Source organism: Schistocerca piceifrons, chromosome 1 (genome assembly GCF_021461385.2).
Source record: "Schistocerca piceifrons isolate TAMUIC-IGC-003096 chromosome 1, iqSchPice1.1, whole genome shotgun sequence".
NCBI lineage: Eukaryota > Metazoa > Arthropoda > Insecta > Orthoptera > Acrididae > Schistocerca > Schistocerca piceifrons.
In genome coordinates, this window is record NC_060138.1 from 1,089,429,766 (window position 1) to 1,089,454,138 (window position 24,373).

Here is a 24,373-nt window from a genome sequence, read left to right on the forward strand (position 1 = left end):
TATACACTGTTGTGCACAGAGACTTTACAGCTTGAAATATAAATGCATACATTGATAAAGTGTGTGAAGATCAGAAATTATCATTTTTGTGTTGCAAAAACAAACTTATGCTATACATACTGTTTTGCAAAGAGATATTACAACTTCCTCTGAATAAGGTTTTTTTTATTAATAAATGTTGAAGTTTATTCTTTAAAGTGTTTAAATTAACTGTCTTGATGCCAGATGGGAGTCTATTATAAAAGAGGATTCCAGTTGAATGTGGATTACAGTCTGCAGCCTTTTCTTTACTTGTAATTCTGCGAAAATTTTCTCTTCCACTTGTATTTTACCTATATGCGTTTGTTACATTATATTCTGAAGTTTGTTTCACAAACATTATTGCGTGCGGAATGTACATAGAGTAGATGGTTAGTATTTCAAATTTTCTGAAGATTTCTCTACAAGGCTCTCTCCTGTTTGCATTAGCTACCGCTCTTACTGCCTTTCTTTTTCTTTATAAGGCCTATCTCACTCCAAAATATTCTGAGTCCATGTGAAGTAAGCACTCAGGCCAGAACTATGTTACAAGTCGTGAAAGTTCACACACCACTCTTAACATGCTAATGTCTCCTTGAAAGTCTGTGTTCCAAAATCTTAGCAGTAACATCTATGTAACAAGTTCACAAAATAAGTGCATGTCTGTAGCCTGTATTCACAAGCTCAGTGTATCTGTGTGACGTAGTTAACATATCAAATTGAACTAGTGACTAGTATTAATTTTAAGAGCTTTTTCCTTGAGACAATGTGTGAATAATTCAGACTTTGGCCACCTATTGCTTTGAATTAGACATACATTTATTTGTACTATTTTATCAAGAAGTGTGATGTGTTCACTGCCAGTATAAACTGAAGCCAATGCCATGATATTAGGTGGTAAGAATTCATATGCTAAAGTTCACTGTGTTTAACTTTCCACTGTCATACTGTTTTGTAGGATTGTGAAAGTGACTGCCTGTAACCAATCTTTAATATGAAGACCAAAAATGGTTATCATATTGCCGAAAGTGGCAATAAATGTGGAAAAAGTCATGTTATTTAAAAGTTGTGTGATGTATATTACTGCATTATTTCCCATAACACTGTTATTCAATGAACTTTCTTCAATAAGACACTTAGAGCAGAATAAAGGCTTCAAATAGGCACCTCACAAGGTGCCACACCTAACTATTTCTTTTGCCGAAGTAATAAGACATTTTCTCTCCATCATGGGTAATATATCAAATTCAAATAGCTTCGCACCATTATAACTAGCTTTGAAATGAGCAAGGGGAATGGGGAATAATTTACTGAATGCTGAAAGAATACCTGACTAGACAAAATGAAATATGAATAACTAAAAAAGTTTTTTTTCCAGAACTTACCTCAAGATTTGAGTATGTTGGTAATGAAGCAATCAAGAGGGTTGTGTTTCCATTCTTATCACATTCTTCCAGTGGAATGCAAACCTCCTCTACCAAGAACTTAACCATTTCCAAATGTCCAAAGCGTGCTCCATCCATTAAAATGGATGTACCTTCATTATCTTTAATTCTTGGATCAGCACCATTGGAAATCATTTCCCTCAGAGTCTAAAAACAAACAAAATTATAGTCTGGAACAGCCACTGGCTGTAAGTAAGGAAATTAAAGTAAGTGCCAAATTTCTGAAATGACAACAGTCATCAGTAATAAAATAGAAAATTGAAGACACCAGTTTCTCAGCAATTGACAATATTCAAAGTTATATTTTAAAAACAGTCAACTGAGTCATTTCACTAAATTTAATCTTGCAAATGCTGTACTTTAATTACAATGATCATCATAAAAAGAGCTGCACTCAGAAAAGCAAGGCAGATTGCAATCACTGGCATGCAGGTAGATGGTACCTCACACACAAAATGATTCCACTTTCATCTTTGAAGGACCAATATTTATTGCACTACATGGCTACAAAATGTTGGTGTTAGTATAACATCGGACCCTCGTGGTTGTGAATATAAGGGTCCAGATGTCACAGCTTGGAGTTGTACAGGTCTCACATGGTAGTCCTGTGATGCTCTATCCCGTGCTGGTTGCACCTGAGTGTGTAGTTCCTGCAGATTGGCGGGTGGAGTTGGAGGCCTCATGGCATGCGACATGGTACCTGACAAATTCTCACTCTGGGAGAGATCAGGCAATGCAATTGGCTATGGCGTGAACCCACAGCTGCAAGGCATGTTTAGGAGATGGCAGTGGTATGAAGTTGAGTGGTGTTCTGTTGAAATAGACCATGGTCATGGACATTCACAAATGCCAAAGCTATCTGTTGCAGGACCTCCTCCATATATTGTGCAGCTGTCACAGGGCCAGTTAGGAATACTAATAGTGAATCGGCATCACTAGATATCCCTCCTAAGACCATCAGACCAGACTGGTGGGATGTGTACTGGGAGACCACAAACTGCTCCTTGTGGCACTCTCCACTGTGCCTCCAGAAACAGACCCAATGGTCACCACCTCCAAGGCAGATGTGGAACTTGTCACTAAAGATGACCCACTGTCAACTTGCAGGGCTCCATGTCAATCACTACTGACACCAAGTGAGTCAGGCACAATGTCTTAGGGGATGTGAGTGGGCAACTGTTGTAACAGTCAGCGTGAGGCAAGCCTTGCCCGATGCGATTGCCTGCCGATGGTATGAGGGCTATTCAGAAAGTAGGGAACGTTTCCGTGTGACACCACTAGGTAAGCACTGATAGCATTTATTTTGGTAAGTGCATGCTTGGCAGCTCAGTCAGCATCCATCCATGACAGCGGGAATGTCTCTGCACATCTGGTTTTTTCAATATTCGAATTTGAAATGTGCACCCCAATCGAAAATCACGCCAGTTGTGAGGCGCAGTTTTTGTTCACAAAAAACCTAAAACCTATAGAAGTTTATCGTGAACTGTGTGAAGTGTATCGAAACAACGTAATGAGTGAATGTTCCATCTGAAAATGGTGCATTTGGTTCAAAAATGGCTGAACCAATGTTCATGATGAAGAGAACAGTGGATGCCCTAGCATTGTGACTGACGATCTTGTCACTAAAGTTGATGAAATGATTCGTGAAAACCGCCAGTTCACAATAACGGAGCTTTCGCTTTCATTTCCAAAAGTTTGTTCATGATGGGCGCCCAAATTACTTACAGAGCACCATAAAGAACAGCGAATGGGGGCAATGTTGACATTTCTGGAGGCCTACCACAAACAAGGTGATTCATTACTGGATCAAATCATAACAGGTGATGAGGCTTGGTTGAAACACATCAATTGTGAGACAAAATTACAGTCCATGGAACGGAGGCACACAAGGTCCCCCCAAAAACCTTGTCAGCATGGAAGTTGATGGTGACAGTGTTTTGGGACAGGCAAGGTATGCTTCTTATTGATTTTCTCGAACGTGGAGCAACCATAAATTCTACCTGGTACTGTCAAACTTTGCACAGCCTTAGAAGAGCAGTTAAAAGGAAACGCCGAGGTAACCTGACATCCAAAATTTTGCTTTTGCACAACAATGTCCGACCTCACATGGCAAACTGCACAAAGGAACTCCTTAATTCATTCAAATGGGAAATTTTCCCTCATCCGCCCTACAGCCCTGATCTTGCACCAAGCGACTTCCACTTGTTTCCCAAGATGAAGAACTGGCTTGCAATGCAATGCTTTGATGATGACGCGGAACTGCAGGCAGGCGTGTCTGACTGGCTAAAGCCTCAGGCGGCAGAATTTTATGACGAAGGTCTTTCATAGCTTGTCCACCACTATGATAAGTGCCTCAATGTGTTTGGTGACTATGTGGAAAAGTAGTATGTCCATCTCTCTTTCAAATGTATATAATAAAATGTATTTCTTGTACTTAGTTTTTTTTTTAAATGCCAAAACGTTCTCTACTTTCTGAATAGCCCTCGTACTAGCACTTTGAGGATGTTCCATAGAAGGCAGGTGAGCTCACTGAATGGGTTCTATCATTGCGCTGGATCTGCACATGTGCAGTGGACAATCCATTAACCCATCCTTCCATGTGATGCATGTCAGTTGTCCAGAACCTACAATGTGTGCATGTGTGCTTTCCTTCATCCACTGCTGCCAGCAACATGCAATGGGGGTGCCTGTATGTCAAATGTGGTGCACAATACAGTGATGGGACCATCTACCCCCCTGCAACACCACAATCCAGCCTCTCTTGAACTTATGTAGCTGAACAGTCTGCTGTCTAACATGTTGTTTTGGCATAGTGCAGATTCAGGTGATACGCTAGTGATTCTAACAGCTGTCATACTGGCTGGTATCGCCACTTGGGTCCCCTTATATAAACTACAGGTATGACCTCATGGCCCCACCAAAGGTCCCTGAGTGCACGGCCAACCATACAAAAGTAACCACTGTCATAGCTGATGGTGTGCAACATATCCACCCAGTTTGCAGTGGATCAGTCAGGTACTTCTGGGTGCAGCTCTTCTTATGATGACCAGTGAACAAGACGCTTTTATCTGCTCACCTTGATATCTCCATTGTATACTGCCTGTCTCAAACGCCAATCATCTTCCATTGCCCCCATTTTGTGTTTTAAGACAAAATGTGCCTAAAATACAAAAATTGGACACTTTCAAATTTACTGTAATTAGTTTTTATATCTGTATATAATTGGCACAATATCACATGCATAAGACAGGAGGATCATAAAGTGAATCAAGCTATGAAATAATCTGCTGTGTCAGTTTCTTAAAAATGTAAATCATTCTTGTAACTCAATAATGTTTGTGCAAACTTGAGTACAATCAAACAATTATCATAAATTAATTAAATTGAGTTCAGACACTGTAATTATGTAAACAAATAATCAAATGAATATTGTTCATGTGAGTAGTTAGTCAAGTGAAATTCATGAGGTACTAGTTCTGGAAGAATGAATCTAAACTGCCTAGTATTGAACCAGGGATCGATATTCCCCTGTATGCTCTACAAAAGCATAACAAGCTACAGTTTACATTCTTTGTCTGTGACCATTCATTTGAAGAAGGATATGAAGGATACCACTGTCGCTTTCCAATGATGTAAGCTGAACATTTTATTTACTCTTTGTGGGTTCACATCTGAAGAATGTGAAGTTTGTCAGTAATCAAAAAATGGAAAATCCAGGATGGAATGTAACAATATTGTGATATGGAAAGTTGGCTTCTCATCATATAGCGGAGATGCTGAGTCGTAGATAGGTACAAAAAAAACACTGTCACAAATAATGGTGTTGTAGATAGGTACAAAAAAAAAACACTGTCACAAATAATGGCTTTCGGCCAGTAATGGTTTCATCAGAATTAGATGGCAAACACACACATACACACTCACGCAAACACAACTCACACACACACACACATGACTGCAGGCTCAGGCAACTGACGCCACACTGAGAGCAGCAGCACTGGTGCATGATGGGTGTGGTGACCGGGTGGGGGTAAGGAGGAGGCTGGGGTGGGGAGGGGGAGGGATAATAGTGTAGGGGTGGTGGACAGTGACGTGCTGTTGGGGAGAGCACAGGGACGAGGTGGAAAGAGGGTAGGGCAGCTACATGCAATCAGGAGGTTGATGGAGGGGCAGAGAGGTGGGCAGGGGGTGAGGGGGGTAGCAGAAAAGGAGATAATTAAAAAGACTGGGTGCAATGGAGGAATGAGGGCCGTGTAGTGCTGGAAAGGGAACAGGGAAGGGGCTGGATGGGAGAGGACACTGACTAACAAAGGCTGAGGCCAGGAAGGTTATGGTAATGTAGGATATATTGCAAGGAGCGACTGAATTACATTTTCTGCCATGGTTTTGGCTACCTCTCATCATGCCCCGAATTGAGAAATTTCCTACCTACTATCCTTTCCACCCAACCCACAGTGCTATTCTGCCATCCACTGAATCTACACAATATACTCATACATCCCTAGACAATCCCTTACCTCTTGTCTCATACTCCTGGAACAGACCTAGACACAAGGCCCGCCCACTACATCCTCCCACCACCACCTACTCCAGTCCGGTCACAAATATCACCTATCCCATCAAAGGCAGGGCTACCTGTGAAACCAGTCATGTGATCTACAAGCTAAGCTGCAACCACTGTGCATTCTATGGGGCATGACAACCAACAAGCTGTCTGTTCACTTGAATGGCCACTGACAAACTGTGGCCAAGAAACAAGTGGACCACCCTGTTGCTGAACATGCTGCCAAACATGATATCCTTCATTTCAATAACTGCTTCACAGACTGCTGTGATATTGATCCTTCCCACTAGCACCAGCTTTTCTGAATTGTGCAGGTGGGAACTTTCCTTAGAATATGTTGTATATTCCCTTCATTAGTCATTGCCCTCTGCCATCCAGCCCCTTCTCTGTTCCCATTCCAGCATTCCAGCACTACACAGCCTTCATTCCTCCATCGCACTCAGTCCTTTTGATTCTCTCCCTTTCCGCTATCCCCCTCTCCACCTCTCTGCTCCCTTCGTCAACCTAACCTCCTGACATAGCTGTCCTGCCCTCTTTCCACCTCGTCCCTGTGTGCTCTCCAACAGCACGTCACTGTCTGCCAACCCTACCCTATTATTCCTCCCCCTCCCCGCCCCAGCCTCCTCCTTACTCCCACCCAGTCACCACTTACATCATGCACCAGTGCTGCTGCTCGCAGTGTGGCCTCAGTTGCCAAGACTACAGTCATGTGTGTGTGAGTTGCATTTGCGTGAGTGTGTATATGTGTGTTGGCTGTCTAGTTCTGATGAAGGCCTTACTGGCCTAAAGCTATTTTTTGTGACAGTGCTTTTGTAGTGCCTTCTCTATATGGTGAGTAGCAACTTTCCTTTTCACAATGAAGTTAGTCAATAATTACTTATCTTGCAGTGATTTTTATTTGTTTGCATCTGATAAATGGCAAAATACTTATTTCATGCTACCAATATTCTGCAGGTTTCTACAATTAGCTGGATGTTCATTATCTTTAATGACAATGATAATTATGAGTATGAGAGCATCTTACCTTTGCTTTTTAATGACCAACAGCTTACTTTGAAATAATTAAAGTTTCATTTCATGTTTGAATTCACACAGACAAATTTTTGCATTAAGAAACTTACTAACACATTTTCAGATTTTATTACACTGTGATGTAAAGATTCTAAATTGGAATAAATTTAATTTGAAAAAATAAAGTTATTTCTGCATAACAACCTCTACAAACTCCATAGTAGAAGTTCCTATTTGTAAAGCTGTTTATATGGTTTTGCTGCAATGTTAAATATAAAATTAAGGTCATTTACCATAGCGATACTACAAACTGGATTACAGTCAACTATCCAAATGGACGGTATGCATTCTTAGATGCTTTGTCCTCACTTCAAATAAATAATTGTCACACTTGATACAGTAACAAATTAAAATAAAAAATGAAGACAATATATCAGATAACTACACTCCTGGAAATGGAAAAAAGAACACATTGACACCGGTGTGTCAGACCCACCATACTTGCTCTGGACACTGCCAGAGGGCTGTACAAGCAATGATCACACGCACGGCACAGCGGACACACCAGGAACCGCGGTGTTGGCCGTCGAATGGCGCTAGCTGCGCAGCATTTGTGCACCGCCGCCGTCAGTGTCAGCCAGTTTGCCGTGGCATACGGAGCTCCATCGCAGTCTTTAACACTGGTAGCATGCCGCGACAGCGTGGACGTGAACCGTATGTGCAGTTGACGGACTTTGAGCGAGGGCGTATAGTGGGCATGCGGGAGGCCGGGTGGACGTACCGCCGAATTGCTCAACACGTGGGGCGTGAGGTCTCCACAGTACATCGATGTTGTCGCCAGTGGTCGGCGGAAGGTGCACGTGCCCGTCGACCTGGGACCGGACCGCAGCAACACACGGATGCACGCCAAGACCGTAGGATCCTACGCAGTGCCGTAGGGGACCGCACCACCACTTCCCAGCAAATTAGGGACACTGTTGCTCCTGGGGTATCGGCGAGGACCATTCGCAACCGTCTCCATGAAGCTGGGCTACGGTCCCGCACACCGTTAGGCCGTCTTCCGCTCACACCCCAACATCGTGCAGCCCGCCTCCAGTGGTGTCGCGACAGGCGTGTATGGAGGGACGAATGGAGACGTGTCGTCTTCAGCGATGAGAGTCGCTTCTGCCTTGGTGCCAATGATGGTCGTATGTGTGTTTGGCGCCGTGCAGGTGAGCGCCACAATCAGGACTGCATACGACCGAGGCACACAGGGCCAACACCCGGCATCATGGTGTGGGGAGCGATCTCCTACACTGGCCGTACACCACTGGTGATCGTCGAGGGGACACTGAATAGTGCACAGTACATCCAAACCGTCATCGAACCCATCCTTCTACCATTCCTAGACCGGCAAGGGAACTTGCTGTTCCAACAGGACAATGCACGTCCGCATGTATCCCGTGCCACCCAACGTGCTCTAGCAGGTGTAAGTCAACTACCCTGGCCAGCAAGATCTCCGGATCTGTCCCCCATTGAGCATGTTTGGGACCGGATTAAGCATCGTCTCACACGGTCTGCACGTCCAGCACGAATGCTGGTCCAACTGAGGCGCCAGGTGGAAATGGCATGGCAAGCCGTTCCACAGGACTACATCCAGCATCTCTACGATCGTCTCCATGGGAGAATAGCAGCCTGCATTGCTGCGAAAGGTGGATATACACTGTACTAGTGCCGACATTGTGCATGCTCTGTTGCCTGTGTCTATGTGCCTGTGGTTCTGTCAGTGTGATCATGTGATGTATCTGACCCCAGGAATGTGTCAATAAAGTTTCCCCTTCCTGGGACAATGAATTCACGGTGTTCTTATTTCAATTTCCAGGAATGTATATCTAAAATTCTACATGTCTTTTACAGAAATGGGAACTAAATTTCTGATAATATTTTGAGCAAAGGAAACTGCTAATGAAGACTAAAAAATATAAAAAGTTTTATAGATTATTTTTATCTATTTACTCCTCTGCTGGTGTAAAAGAATAATACAGTGCTTGTAAAATCCATTAGTTTACTCCAATATGCAGATGAAAGAATGGCCCAATGTAGTAATAGTGGATTACTGATAAAAGACAGCAAATAGAAAGAAGGAAAGCATAGAGTGTTATTGAGTACATGGTGTATCAGGTAATCCTGATTTAATAGTCTTAGTGTTTAATGGTTAAATATCACACTATAAATCAAAACCTTTGTGATTAAACCTCCATTTGCTCCATATTTTCTGCCTTCTTCATACTTTCACCTCAACAAATGGCTTCTGTATGCCAAGAATACCAAGCTGCACTGACATCTGAATTCTACTGCACACTGCAATTCCATTATGAATAAAACACTCACAACACTGATGTAATATCTACAATTAATTCATAATGTATAAAATATTCTACAAAGAACCAACAGAACAGTCAATCAATACTGTAATTCCATCTGTAAGTGGCAGGGTCAACTATTTCTCAGATCAGAGGAAGGCAAAGGCACACTATTGCTAATAACACCATGTCAACTAAAGCACTGTGGTAACCAAATCCACTTACAGATTAATGACTGCTTTGCTCTTATCAAACACATTTTAATTTTCTTCAAGATATGTTCCACATGTCTTCTGTCAGAAAAATTAACACAAACAAAAGGCTCCAAATATACTGATTACATCTGTCACATTCCACATTGGTATTTTCACTTCCTATGGCTGAGTAACTTCAGCAAGTTTGCTTCCCAAGTACATTCTTGTTAGTTATTTTCATTATACATTTGTCATCAACTATTATTGACTGTTAGAATAAGTATTAAAGCTGCAATGCAATTGTGGAAGACTATTACATGAAACCCTTCATTTGGAACCTACTACCAACAACAAAAGAACTGCAATAAAATTTCTGATTTATGAGAAGGCCTGCATGGGCATTCCAGTGACAGCAGAAGACTGAGTGACCTGCAAAGAAAGTAATGTTGCACAAAGACTTTCTCCAAACCTCCCTTTGCATTACATTCTTTCAGCAATAGTAATCCTTGTTGCACCTGCATATTTTCTACAACTACATACACATCTACATGATTACTCTGCTGTTCACAATTAAGTGCCTGGCAGAGGGTTCATTGAACCACCTTCAAGCTACTTCTCTACCGTCCCACTCTCAACCAGGGCACTGGAAAAAAGAACACTTTAATCTTTCCGTGTGCTCTCTGTTTCTCTTATTTTATTATGATGACCAATTCTCCCTATGTAGGTGTGTGCTAACAAAACATTTTCATACTCTGGGGAGACAGTTAGTGATTGAAATTTATGACTGCCAATTCACATATCATACCTGTGGCACTGTCTCCCCTATTTTGTGATAATACAAAATGAGCTTCCTTTCTTTGAACTTTTTTGCTTTACTCTGTCAGTCTTATCTTATGTGGATCCCACACTGTATGCCAAGACTCCAGAAAAGGGCAGACAAGCATAGCATAAGCAGCCTCTTGAGCACACCCATTACAGTTTCTAAATGTTCTACCAATAATTTGCAGTCTTTGATTTGATTTCCCCACAACATTATCAACGTGATCATTCCAATTTAAGTTATTCATAATTGTAATACCTAAGTATTTAGTTGTGTTTACACACTTTAGATTTATGTGACTTATCATGTAACTGAAATTTAGTGGATTCTTTTTAGTGGTCATGTGGATGACTTCACACTTTTCATGATTTAGAGCCAATTGCCATTTCTTGCACCATACAGGTATCTTGTCTAAATCATTTTGCAATTCGTTTTGATCATCAAATAACTTTACAACATGGTAAATGACAGCATCATCTGCAAACAGTCTAAGAAGGTTGCTCAGACTGTCACCAAAATCATTTAAGTAGATCAGGACAACAGAAGTCCTATAACGCTTTCTTGGGAAACATCAGATATTACTTCTCTTTAACTCAATGAATTTCCTTCATTTATTATGAACTGTGACCTTTCTGAGATGAAATCACAAATTTAGTCACACAACTGAGATGATACTCCAAAAATATGGAATCAATTTTATGTTCTCTGTCAATAGCTCTCATTACTTCGTGACGATAGAGAATAGTTCTGTTTCACAAGAACAATATTTTCTCAAACTGTGTTGGCTACTTGGCAATAAATTGTTTTCTTTGAGATGATTCATAATGTTTGAGCATAGCATCAGTTCCAAAATTTTACTGAAAATCAACATTAGTGACGTGGGTCTGTAATTCAGCGGATTACGCCTATTTCTTTTCTTGGATATTGGTGTGGCTTGTACAACTTCCCAGTCTTTGGGTATGGAACTTTCTATGGGTGACTGGTTCTATATGGTTGCTAAGTAAGGAGCTATTGCATCAGCATACTCCGAAAGGAACCTGACTGGTACACAATCTGGACTGGAAGACTTGCTGCACCAAGGATATATGCTTCTACGTTACTCATATTGGCAGTTGTTCTGGATTTGAATTCTATAGTATTTTCTTTGTCTTCTTTTGTGGAGGAATTTCATAAAACTGTGTTTAATAATATTGCTTTACTGGCACTGTCATCAATAACACGACCATTGTTATCATGCAGTGAAGGTATTGATTGTGTCTTGCCACTAGTGTGCTTTACATTCAACCAGAACCTCTTTGGATTTTTCACCAGATTTTGAGACAGAGTTTCACTGTGGAAACTATTAAAACATCTTGCACTGAAATTTGCACTAAATTTTGAACTTCTGTAAAACATTTCCAGTCTTGGGGATTTTGCATTCTTTTAAATTTGGCATGCTTCCTTTGTTGCTTCTGTAATAGTGCTCTGACCTGGTTTTCATACCATGGAGGACCAGCACAATCTCTTATTAATTTATTTGATATATATCTGTTGGTTGCCGTCATTACTATTTCTTTGAATTTAAACCACATCTGATCTATGCTTACATAGTCATGTCATTTAACTACCTATCATTAGCTCATCATCTGAGTCTTTCTTTAGCTCTTGATATACAAAAAATACTTTCATTTACTATCCCTTCACCAAGCTATGTGAAATAAAACTTCATTTTATTTTCGTTACAATAATATTATACAAAGGCAAGTTGCCACTCACCATCTAGCGGGATCTCCCACAGGAATATGAACTTTGCTGCAAGGGGTTGCAATTGGGAGTGGCATAGGGATGGACTAGGATGTTGTGTCCATTTCTCTCCTCATCTCTATGATACTCCACATACCCGCCTTCTGCCTGGTTCCCAAAGTCCACAAACCCAACAATCCTGGACGCCCCACTGTGACTGATTATTGCATCCCCACTGAAAGAATTTCTGAACTCATTGACTGACACCTCCAATAAACTGCCCATAATCTAGCCTCCCACATCACAGATACTAACCACTTCCTTCACTAATACTCCATCATCCCCAGCCCTTTACCTCCTGAGTCCCTGCTCATCACTGTTGCCACCACCTCCCTATCCACCAACACACATTGTGCCTATGGTCTTACCACTGTGGAACATTCCCTTTCCCAATGTCCTTCAGACTCCAAACCCACTAACTCAATCCTCATACACTTTACTAAGTTTATCCTAACCCACAACTACTCTCCACACATCCTAGTCCATCCCTATGTCACTCCCAATCCCAATCCCTTGCCGCAAGGCTTCTATCCCATGGAAGATCCATGTGCAAGAACTCCCCAATCCACCCACCCAGCACTTCCTATTCCTGTCCTGTCACAGATTTACCCTACCCCATCAGGGGCTGTGCCACCTCTGAAAGTAGCCATGTCATTTACCAGCTCTATTGCAATCATTGCACAGCTTTTTATATTGGTATGACTGTCCGCCAAACTGTGATTGATCAAGAGCACAGTAGAACACCCTGTGGCACGACAGGCAACTCAAGATAGAATGCTCGATTTCAATGGCTGCATTGCTACCCAAGTCATCTTGATCCTCCCCTCCACACCAGCTTTTCTGAACAGTGCAGATGGAAGTTATCCTTACAACACATTCTCCGCTTCCAATCTATGGTAACTTACCATCTCCACCTACTGTCCGCCCAACAGTTTCCTTCTCCCACTATGCTATCACCTCCTTCCCATTCTCGTCTCCCATGCTCTTCGTTTGCCACCCTCTACCAACACACCTGCCCATATTTCCTTGCTTTTCTTTTTCATTCCAGTTTCCCCACCTCCCTTCCCCGCAACCTCCTGATGCTGTGCCTGTTGGCATTCTAGTCCCTGCACACTACTATCCCTTCCCCTTCTCTTGCCCCATCCCCTGCAGATTGCTGCTTCCACCCCACTTGATAGTAGCATTCTGGCCCAAGCTGCCGGAGTTGGCGGACAAGTGTGCATGAGGTATGCTTGTTAGTGTGAATGAATGGTGTGTGTTTCTCTATTTTTGATGAAGGCTGTGGCTGAAAGCTTATGTGGAATGTCTAAAACTTAATGTGATATCTTTAGGGTAAGTAGCAATCTATCTTTTCCTGCACAGTTGATATTCCTACCAGGAGTTTCCATTGTTTAATTACTTCAAATTCATGATCATTTTTCAAAATGGTTTCCCTGTCAAAGCCTGTTTGGCTTTGGTATTCTGAATGTGGACGTTCTGCTACTTGTTAATGCCATTTGTAGTCATGGCTGCATGGAGGAGACCCATCAACTTAATCATCATGTTAACTGCTTTCCATCATATACAATAGCTTCTTGTGATCCTATAGTGACCCACATAGATCCCACACCTGAGATCCGAGTGCACAGTTGTAAGGCACACCACAGAAGTTGACAATGCTAGAACCATCAGATACCACCACTCATAGATGCACACACAGCTTCTCCTCTGTCCACTCTATTGGCTGGCCGACAGCTTACGGAGTTAGGCCTGGCCAGCCTTGCTGTCAGTTACATGTTGACATTCTGAATAGGATTATTGGACTTGTAATGTAGCAACACATGGCTTGTGCCTTCTCGTACAAGGTGTTGTGTCCATTATTGTCTGTGAGTTCTTGTGGTTAGAGCACACTGTTGACAAGGAGAGTTGTATTTTCATGTCTTTTTCATTGTGAGGTTGCTTTTCGCATCATGTTGTGACATGGAGTCTCTGCTTCAGACATTGGTCCAATAACAGAAGAATCTGATCACAGTCATGCAACAGGCTTTGCCAGCATTGCTCCCTAAAGCTTCATCTCTGGCTTTGTTTCCCCCTCCACTCCCACTGTATGAGGTGGGGGAAGATTGGGAAGTGTGCGAACAGTTTCCCCCTCCTCTCCCGCTGTTTGAGGTGGGGGTTGGATTGGGAAGTGTGCAAACACTGCCTGCAGCAACATTTCCATGCCTTGCACATTATGGCTGTGGAGATATGTTGTGCACCGTTTCTGTTGTGGATTTCTCCCAACACGTATCAGGTGTTGCGGCAGTTGGCCCCATTGCAGGAACCTTCCTCATTGTCGTTTGACAATTTATGTTTGTAGTTGTCTTCCTATTATTGCTGTCATGGCAGCTAAGGTTGAATTCTCCAATACAAGAAGCACCCCCATCAGTTGTATCATGCCTGAGCTGCGACATCATCCGTGGCCTTACCAGCAAGTGCCATTTTGTCGTGGCCAAGTCTCATATGTAAATGTCATGGTTCATGATGCCATCAGTGCTCTGCCCCAGATAAGGAGGTCTGGCAATGGGCCCTACAATTAGAGAATCCTTCCCTCAATGAGGTTTTGTTAACTGCCCTGCTGTATGATGTCTCAGACGCCACTAGTCAGCAGCTGGAAGCCTGGTGCAATGTCGTAGCAGTACAGGGTGGACCAGCTGCATCCACTGCATTTACCAAGGACGACATACCAGAAGTAAACCAGCCATTCCAGTAGCTTCCACACAATTTGTAAACAGCGTTCCAGCTGCTACTCCCTGTTGCCATTACATGTGTCTTGATACTCCCAATATGACTGATCACTGTGTGCCCATTATTGGGCCAACTGTGGTAAATATTAAAAAAAAAGGCCACATTGCAGTAGTCTGCCACTAAACTGCTCAAAATGCAACATATGGACTTGGATATTCAAGAATTTTTGTCGTCAGGACCAGTTCCCAATCAGGTTTCCAACAATCTTTTTATTGAGGTTTTGGTTCTCTCATGAAAGCTGCACCTGTGTGTAGACACTGGCACAGTAGTTTCCCTGCTTAATGTCCAAACATATTCAGATCTCAGCTCTCCACCGCTGTCACCAGTAAACAGGTGCCTCAAGGAATATGGTAAACAGTAACTCCCCATGCTTACCCATTTGATGGCCACTTATAAATCAGTGTCTTGGTCTGTTACCTTTATTGACATCCATGATGATAGTTCAGCAAACCCTTTGGGGTTTGACACTTTTCAGGCTTTTGGCTTTTCAGTCATGGACTGCATGCCGTTGGTCTCTGCCGAAGTCTCCTATTTATTATTGGAATCTCTGTGCTCAGAATTTTAGTGTATCTTTGCAGAAGGCCTAGCACACACGACCTTGAAGCAGTCAGCACATACTAGATTTTTTTTTTTTGTTAGGTAGATTCCTATAGCCCTACATTCCCAACTCAAGAGAAGCTGGACTGGCTTGTCTTCCTCTAGTGAATGGGCCACACCCCTTGTCATTATAAAGAAACCTTCTGGTAAATTGCAAATTTGTGGCCATTTTAAGATCACAGTGAATTCACAGTCCGTTGTTGACACATGCCCATCGCAAAATCCAGATGAACTGTTCACATGCATAGCAGGGGTCAATTCTTCTCCAGACTTGATCTTTCCCAAGCATAACACCAGTTACCCCCAGATGAGGAATCCAACTATATCATGTTTCTTAATATGCCTTTCATCTTGTATATCAATACCAGCAGTTGATGTTCGGGATGGAAAATGCTCTTACAATTTTTCAGTGCTCTCTGGAACAGATCATGCCCAATATTCCATACTGTTTCAACTATCTGGATCATTGTCATTACCAGTCCTACTATGAGCAACTGTATGCACAATCTCCAGGCCCTTTTGTTCAAGAACTCTAGGCCATGAGTCTGAATTGCAATGTGCATACGTCCAAGTTTTTCCAACCATCTATTGACCATCTGGACCACACCACATTGTGGCAAAACATCATCTCCATGGAGGGTCCTGTCAGGACCATTGCAGACCTGCTATGTCCCTAGTCATTGTAAGAACTGCAGGCTTTCATCAGTAAAATTGCCTATTACTATTGGTTCATGCCTGGGGCATACAACATTACATGTCCTCTTTATCTCCTTGTCCTCAAGTGTGCTTCCTTTGTCTGGTCTCTGGTGTGAGACCAGGCCTTCACCCTTCTGTACATCTCAGGTCGGCACCATGTCTAGCTATTTTTGATCCTGACAAACCATTGGTTCTGACTACAGACACCTCACAGTACAGCATGGGAACAGTACTCACCCATTCGAATGCAGATGTCTTGGAGTGACCACCGGGGTTTGAATCCAAAACTCTCAGTCCAGCACAGGTCCACTACTCTTAGATCGAGAAGGAGGCTCTGACAATTGAGTAAGCAGTCACCAAATTTCAGGTTTTGTTGTATGGCACCAAATTCCAACTCATTATGGACCACAAGCTGTTAGTTTCCTTATTTAGTCCATCTGCCTGGGTCCCTGATAAGGCCGCATTGGTGGGAATTGTTCCTCCCCAAATATAAATATGTCATTCATTTTCACCACACTGGGCACCATTCCAATGGGGACACTTTATCCTGGCTGCCTGTTGGCCCAGACCCTCAGTTTGATCAAGAGGAGCTCATGTGTTTTCATTTTGATATCTTCTCCCACCATGTGGTCAATGGGTTTCTGATCATAGTGCCTGAGTCACCATGGCCTGTTCTCAAGCAGACAGTCCACCTCGTTCAGCAGGGTTGGTCTTCTCATTTTCCATGCAATACTTCCGATACACTTCATAACTACTTTGTCTTACACCATCTCTCAGTCTTAGAAGGGGTGCTCTTCTGCTCCACAGATGACACAGCTCCCACAGTGGTTATTCCTGGCAATTTGCAGTCGGAGGTCTTACAGCTGTTACTTGAGAGTCACTGGGGTTTGTCACATTGAAACCTTGGCTCAAAGATGTGTATCAGCCCATCATTGACCAGGAGGTGAAGTATTTGGTTGTAACATGTCGCCTAAGTGCTAGTTGACAGGTGGCTTCCAAGGCTTCCTTCTCCCCATGGTCTCCAGCAATCCAGCTCTGGGAATGCAGCCATGTGAATTTTTGTGGTCTGTTTCTGAATGTGTTCTGGCTGATTATCATTGATGCATTTTTGGATTTTCCATACATGGTTATGTGCTACTCAGCCAAAACTGAAGTCACTATTCAGGCTCTCTCAAAAAAAAATTTTCTGAGGAGTGTCTCCTGGTTACTCCCATTTCTGACGACAGACCTTAGTTACTGTCCCAGGTGTTTTATCATTTCTGTGTGAGGGTCAGGCATTTGCCATGTTCGCTCCCCTCCCTTTGGCCCCCAATCTAATGAGGAAGCCAAGTGCATGATTCATATATTTAAGACCCAGATGAAAAAATATTTGCAGGACTTCCCCACCAAAGAGGTGTAACAGTTTTTTCTAACAGCCACCCGGATGACTCCTAGTGGTTTCGATAGTCCTGCAGAGCTTCTTCATGAGTGCTACATGAGAACAATGTTCAATCTCTTCTGTCAGGGATCTCACGCACTATCGTATCTTTTATTTATTTACATGTCGAGTTCTGTAGGACCAAATTGAGGAGCAAATCTCCAAGGTCATAGAATGTGTCAGTACATGAAATTACAACATAAAAGTAATAACAGATGAAAATAAAATGTTTATGAACCCAAAAAAAGTCAAGCCATAAGCTTCAGTAAATGCAATCAACAATATAATATAAGAATCAGTTTAATTTTTTGAGGAATCCTTGACAGAATAGAAGGAGTGACCCATGAGGAAACTCTTCAGCTTCAATTTGAAAGTGCGTGGATTACTGCTAAGATTTTTGAATTCTTGTGGTAGCTTATTGAAAATGGATGCAGCAATATATGGCACATCTTTCTGCACAGGAATTAAGGAAGTCCAGTCCAAATGCAGGTTGGATTTCTGCCGAGTATTAACTGAGTGAAAGCTGCCTCTTCTTGGGAATAAGCTGATATTGCTAACAAGAAATGACAGTAAATTTTGAGTGACCAATGTCAAAATACCCAGACATGTGAACAGGAGTCGACAAGAGGTTCACAAATTTACACCACCTGTTGCCTGAACTGCCCATTTCTGAGCCAAAAATATCCTTTTAGAAGATGAAGAGTTACTCAAAATGTAATACCATGCAACATAAGGGAATGAAAGTGAGCGAAGTAGACTAATTTTCTTGTTGAACAATCACTCACTTCAGATACAGTTCAAATAGTAAAAAAGGCAGCATAAAGTCTTTGAAGAAGATCCTGAATGTGGGCTTTCCACAACAGTTTACTATCTATATGAACACCTAGAAATCTGAACTGTTCAGTTTCACTAATCATATGCCCATTCTACAAAATTAAAACGTCAGGTTTTGTTGAATTATGAGTTATAAACTATAAAAACTGACTCTTACTGTGATTTAGCATTAGTTTACTTTCTACAATCTGTGAACTTATGTCATGAACTGCACTGTTTGAAACTGAGCCAATGTTGCGCACAGCATCCTTTACTACCAAGCTAGCGTCATCAGCAAACAGATATATTTTAGAGTTAGCCGTAATACTGGAGGGCATATCATGTATATAAATAAGGAACAGTAGTGGCTCCAACACTGATCCCTGGGGCACCCCCTATTTGGCCATACCCCACTCAGACCTCACATTACAGCCACTCTCAACACTGTGAATAATTACCTCTTGCTGCCTGTTAAAGTAAGAGGTGAACCAATTGTGAGCTACTCCTCATATACCATAATGGTCCAACTTCTGGAGCAATATTTTGTAATCAACACGATCAAATGCCTTAGTCAAATCAAAAAATATTCCTGGAGTTCAAAACCTTTTGTTTAACCTACCAGAACCCCACAGAGAATAGAGAATATAGCATTTTCAGTTGTTAAATAACTTCTAAAGCCGAACTGTACATTTGATAGCAAATTACGTGATATAAAATGATCAATTATCCTTACATACACAGCCATTTCAAAAACTTTAGCAAACACTGATGGCATAGAAACAGGTCTGAAATTGCCTTCATTATCCCTTTCTCCCTATTTGTAAAGCATCTTTACTACTGAGTACTTTAAACTGACCATTCCTAAAGGAAAAATTATAAATATGGCTGAGTACGGGGATAACATGTGCAGCACAGTACTTTAATAATCTTCTAGGCACTCCACCATATTCGTGAGAGTCTTTAGTCTTCAGTGATTTAATTATTGACTCAATCTCTCCCCTGTCAGTATCACAGAGGAATATTTCATACATCAGTCTCGGAAAGGCATTTTCCAAGAGAGTTACATGATTCTCTGTAGAAACTAAATGTTTATTTAATTCAGCAGCAATGCTCAGCAAATCATTGTTAAATACTGCACATATATTTGATTTATCGGTAACAGAAATATTTTTACTACAAACTGACTTTATATCATCGACTTTGTGCTACTGACCAAACTCTTCCTTTACAACTGACCATATGGTTTTAATTTTATCCTGTGAATTAGCTATTATATTTGTGCACCACATACTCTTTGCCTTCCTAATAACATTTTAAGCACCTTACAGTACTGTTTGTAATGGGCAACCATAGCTTGATTGTGACTACTTCTAACATTTTGATATAATTCCCTCTTTGTTCTACATGATATCCTTAGCCCACTAGTCAGCCACCCAGGTTGTTTTCTTCTGTTAGTACCCTGTTTAGAATGTTCTAATGGAAAGCAACTCTCAAAGAGCATGAGAAATGTGTTAAGAAAAACATTGTATTTGTCATCTATGTTATCAGTGCTATAAACATCCCGCCACTCTTGTTCCTTGACAAGTTTTCAAAAACTCTCGAGTGCCATTGGATTAATTTCCCTACATAGTTTGTAATTGTATCTGACACTTGTTTGAGTGCAAAAGCCTTTTATTAACAGAATGCCCATCTAGTAATGAAGAATGAATAAAAATATTGTTCATGGCTGTGCTACTGTTCCCCTGCACCCTATTTGGAAAAAACACAATCTGCATCAGTTCATATGAATTTAGGAGATCTACCAACATCCTTTTTCTTGCACAATCATATACAAAATTAATACTGAAGTCACCACATATAACTAATTTCTGGTACTTCCTATAAAGTGAATCAAGAACCCTCTCTAGTTTGAGCAGGAATGCTCTGAAGTCAGAGTTAGTAGATCTATAACCAACAAAAATTAGAAGTTTAGTTTCATTAAATGCAACTGCCCCTGCAACAACATTCAAGTATCTGTTCAGTGCAGTGCTGTGATATGTCTGTGGACTCAAATGGAATATTGTTTTCTATGTACATGGCCACTTCACCATCCCGCATAGAACTCCTTGAAAAACAGCCAGCTAACCTGTATCCTGGTGTTCTGCTGTACTAAGTTTTCCACCAGCGATGATAATTTGGGTGCGTGGTCTCAGTTGGTGCCCCTGCTGATTATTGGCAGTTGTCATGTGTCAGAACTGCTGCCGCATCTACACCCTCCAGACTGGAGACCTGGAGGTCCGGTGCCATCAAAATCAGCTGCAAATCCAGGTGGGCACCCACCCTCCTGCCCTGGCCACAAAACCACCTTCATCAGTGACCTGGTCACTTGTGCCACCTACCCACCAGTGTTCCAGCCTCCTCTTCTCCCTCATAAGCACCTTCACTTGTTGATCCTATGACTTCACAGCATCCGGCAACAGCTCTAGTGCCCCTCCAGCCACTGGAGAAGCCCTTCACTGGTTCAATGTCTCCTGTGCAACCTCATCCTGCAGTGGAGTCACCTCCACCTTCCACACTGCCACCAAACGTCACCAGGGATCCTGGCTTGGACTGTCCATTGACAGTCCTGTCATTACAGGCTCTGACAGGGAGGCATCAGTGCACTCCTTGCAAAGGCCTCTTTCACCCACATTCTAAGGCCTCCGGTGACCAGGAGTTGTTCTCTCCTCTCAACTCCAAGGCTTCCATGGGCGCGGACACCAACTCAATATTGCAGCCATCCACACTTCGCCTGTGAAATTAGTGACATTATTCTCCTCGAGGGAGGAGGTGAATAGTGACCCACATATATCCCACAGCCGAGATCTGAGTGCACAATTGTAAGGCACACCACAGAAGTGAGCAGGTAATAGACCAGTCAGAGGTCACCACTCATGGATGTTCACAGAGCCCCTCCTCCATGCACTCTACTGGCCAGCCAGCAGGTTGTAGAGTCTGGTCCGACCAGCCTCGTCCTCAGTTACATGTTGACTTTTGAGTGGGATTATTGGACTAATAGTGTAGCCACTCTGTGGCAAGTGTCTTGTACAAGTTATTCCTAGATTAACAATGTGTTGTGTTCATTTTGTCTGTGCGTTCCTGAGGTTAGATTGGATCCCACAGAAGAACTCCCATGGAGGTAAATCATAAGATCTTGCTGAACAAGAAACAGCAATATCACAACTGATCCTTCAGTCACCTTCCATTACTTAAACAATGTCACATGACACATCCATGATATGAGGGTAAATGATAGAACAGAAAGATCATCTCTAAGGAGAACACAGAAGTGAATATAATTCAGTCTCGTGAAGCAAATACAAACCGGACCAGTTTTTGAGTCTTTCAAAATTCCAGCCCATATTTTAATGGATCTTCAGATTTGAAATCCTTATTCACAGTCTAAAGAATGGTTTTCTGATGCCTAGAAATGTGTCTTGTACATGTTCACAATATCTTTCCTGGTATACATAGCTTCATCAGTCCAAAGTACACTCATCAGTAAATATTGCTGTTTACTGCATTGATGCAATAGCCAGTTGCAGAATTCCAGTTTGTTATTCTTTTAGCTCTAATCTTTGCATGCTAGTGTAGTGATAATGTTAAAATCCCAAATCTTGCACAGCCCTATGTCACTCATGCATAGGATTCTCAAGCCATGTTATTTGAGTTACATGATCTTTGTTTGAACAGATCATGCTAGTTTACCAAACAAACAAAATAGTGACCCCCAGGAGAAACATGGTCATACTGTGTCATAACAGCCTTGGTTTGGTGAGGAAGAGTATTAGAGGATCTATTGTTACACTGTTGTGTACATAGTTCTGCGTAGTCAGTGCGTACACATCTTCCCCACTAGAGCGCGCCCCGCTAAGCACAACAGCGCAGGTGCAGCACTCATCCGTCTCCGCACTACGAGATGGCGCTGTCTTAGAGACGGACCAAATTCTGCTTACGCCAATCCGCATATTAATATGTAACGCAGCCAATAAGATTGCTGCTAACGTAGAACCTTTTCTCTTTGCGGATCACATTCACGCAGTGATACACAAACGCGCGAGGTATTATAACGAGTGTACAGACCTCCGATTAGTCAGTCTGCATTAGTCTCCATTAGTCTACATTAGTCTGCATTAGACTGTACCAGTCTATAATCAAGTTTCAGTCTGCACCTAAGAAGATTATCATATTCCTGTACATAGCCATGAAGATAAATGTACAGACACTTTGTCAAGTATCAGAGATATGTGGAATAAGATTAACGTACCAAGACCAAAGGAACTTCTTGTCAATTGTAAATAGCATCCTGAATCAAGTTAAGTAAGGGTTATGATTTTTATTATTTTAATAAATGTGTGTGAAAATTAATCAAGTTCTGTTTAAAGTTGGTCACCGTCAATCTGCTACTCTAAGCGTGCAAGTGGCATTTCTATCGTCTGACCTAACGGCAGAAGATAAACACGCCACGATAAGACCACGAGATGTATTGCTGACACTCGCCTACTTCGTTAGAGCAACAAGTCAAATAATCTGATGGTGTATGTACCGAAGGTCTTACAGTAATGCATACCACATACACCATATCCAGCTCAGACCACTCACTGATTGAAACTTCCTGGCAGATTAAAACTGAGACTCGAAATCAGGATGTTTGCCTTTTGCGTGCAAGTACTCTGCTGACTCATCACCCATCTTCACAGCTTTAATTCTACCAGTACATCTCCTATCTTCCAAAACATCCTCGTGCGTAGCTTGTGGGATCAGCACTCCTGGAAGAAGGGATAGTGTAGTATATGGCTTAGCTACAGCCTGGGGGATATTTCCAAAATGAAATTTCACTTTGCAGCAAAGTAAGCACTGTATGAAACTTACTGGCTGATTGAAACTGTGCACCAGACTGCTATTTGAACTCATGACTTTTGGCTTCGGCAAGAAAGTGCTGTACCAACTGAGCTACCCAGGTATGACTCATGACCTGTCTTCACAGCTTTACTTTGCCATTATCTCATCTGCTATCTTCCACAAACTTCACAGAAGTTCCCCAGCATAATTTGCAGGACTAGCATTCCTGAAAGAATGGATAATGCAGAGACATAGTTTAGTTCTGAAGATAGGAGATGAGATATCAGCAAAAGTAAAGCTGTGAGGATGGGCCATGAGTTGTCCTTGGGTAGCTCAATCAGTAGAGCACATTCCCGTGAAGGGCAAGGATCCCCAGTTCAAGTCTCAGTCTGGCACACAGTTTTAATTTGGCAGTATGTTTCATATAAGTACACCCTTCATTGCTGCGTGAAAAATTCATTCTGGCATTCAATGATTATTAGAACTCAAAGATCTACCACATTGCAAGGATGATGATTTCTACATTTACCCACTGATGCAAACAGTCCCAAAAATTTCCTGTGGAATGAAGATTGGATGATTTAGTGAGCCAGTCAAGGCATTTGTCAAACCAATAATGTATGAACAATATTCTGAAAAGGAACGTTGCCACTCACCATATGGAAGAGATGCTGAGTTGCAGATAGGCACAACAAAAATACTGTCACAAATAAATAAATCTTTCAGCCAGTAAGGTCTATGGTGAGTGGCAACTTTCCTCTTCATAATATTGTCACATTACATCTTGGATTTTCCATTTTTTGATTCAGGAACATATACATGTAGATCTTTAATACAGTTGTTCTCATCATGGAAGATGGAACTGTTCACAAAAAACTCGTCACGAAGATGTAGAAGAAATGGCAAAACCAAAACTTCACAAAACCACCTCTGTCCTCTGAACTACACCCTCCACACACTGCACGTCAAGGACCTCTTTAGACCTATCACACCTGTTGTGTAGTAGTTGCTGTTTCTGTAGAAATGTTCTGGAGAGAATGTATGTCAT

General features: G+C 41.9%; 1 protein-coding gene across 1 annotated transcript in view; it reads right to left on the minus strand.

The window, feature by feature from the left end:
- The window catches only part of LOC124798157 (serine/threonine-protein phosphatase 6 regulatory ankyrin repeat subunit C-like), a 281,321-nt gene that overhangs the window by 244,783 nt on the left and 12,165 nt on the right, over nt 1-24,373 (minus strand). The window contains exons 2-3 of the mRNA XM_047261442.1: nt 4,540-4,623; nt 1,404-1,610 (exon numbers count right to left, since the gene is read on the minus strand). Coding sequence (XP_047117398.1) covers nt 1,404-1,610; nt 4,540-4,599 — 267 coding nt within the window. The 5' untranslated portion in view covers nt 4,600-4,623. The remainder of the gene's footprint in view (nt 1-1,403; nt 1,611-4,539; nt 4,624-24,373) is intronic.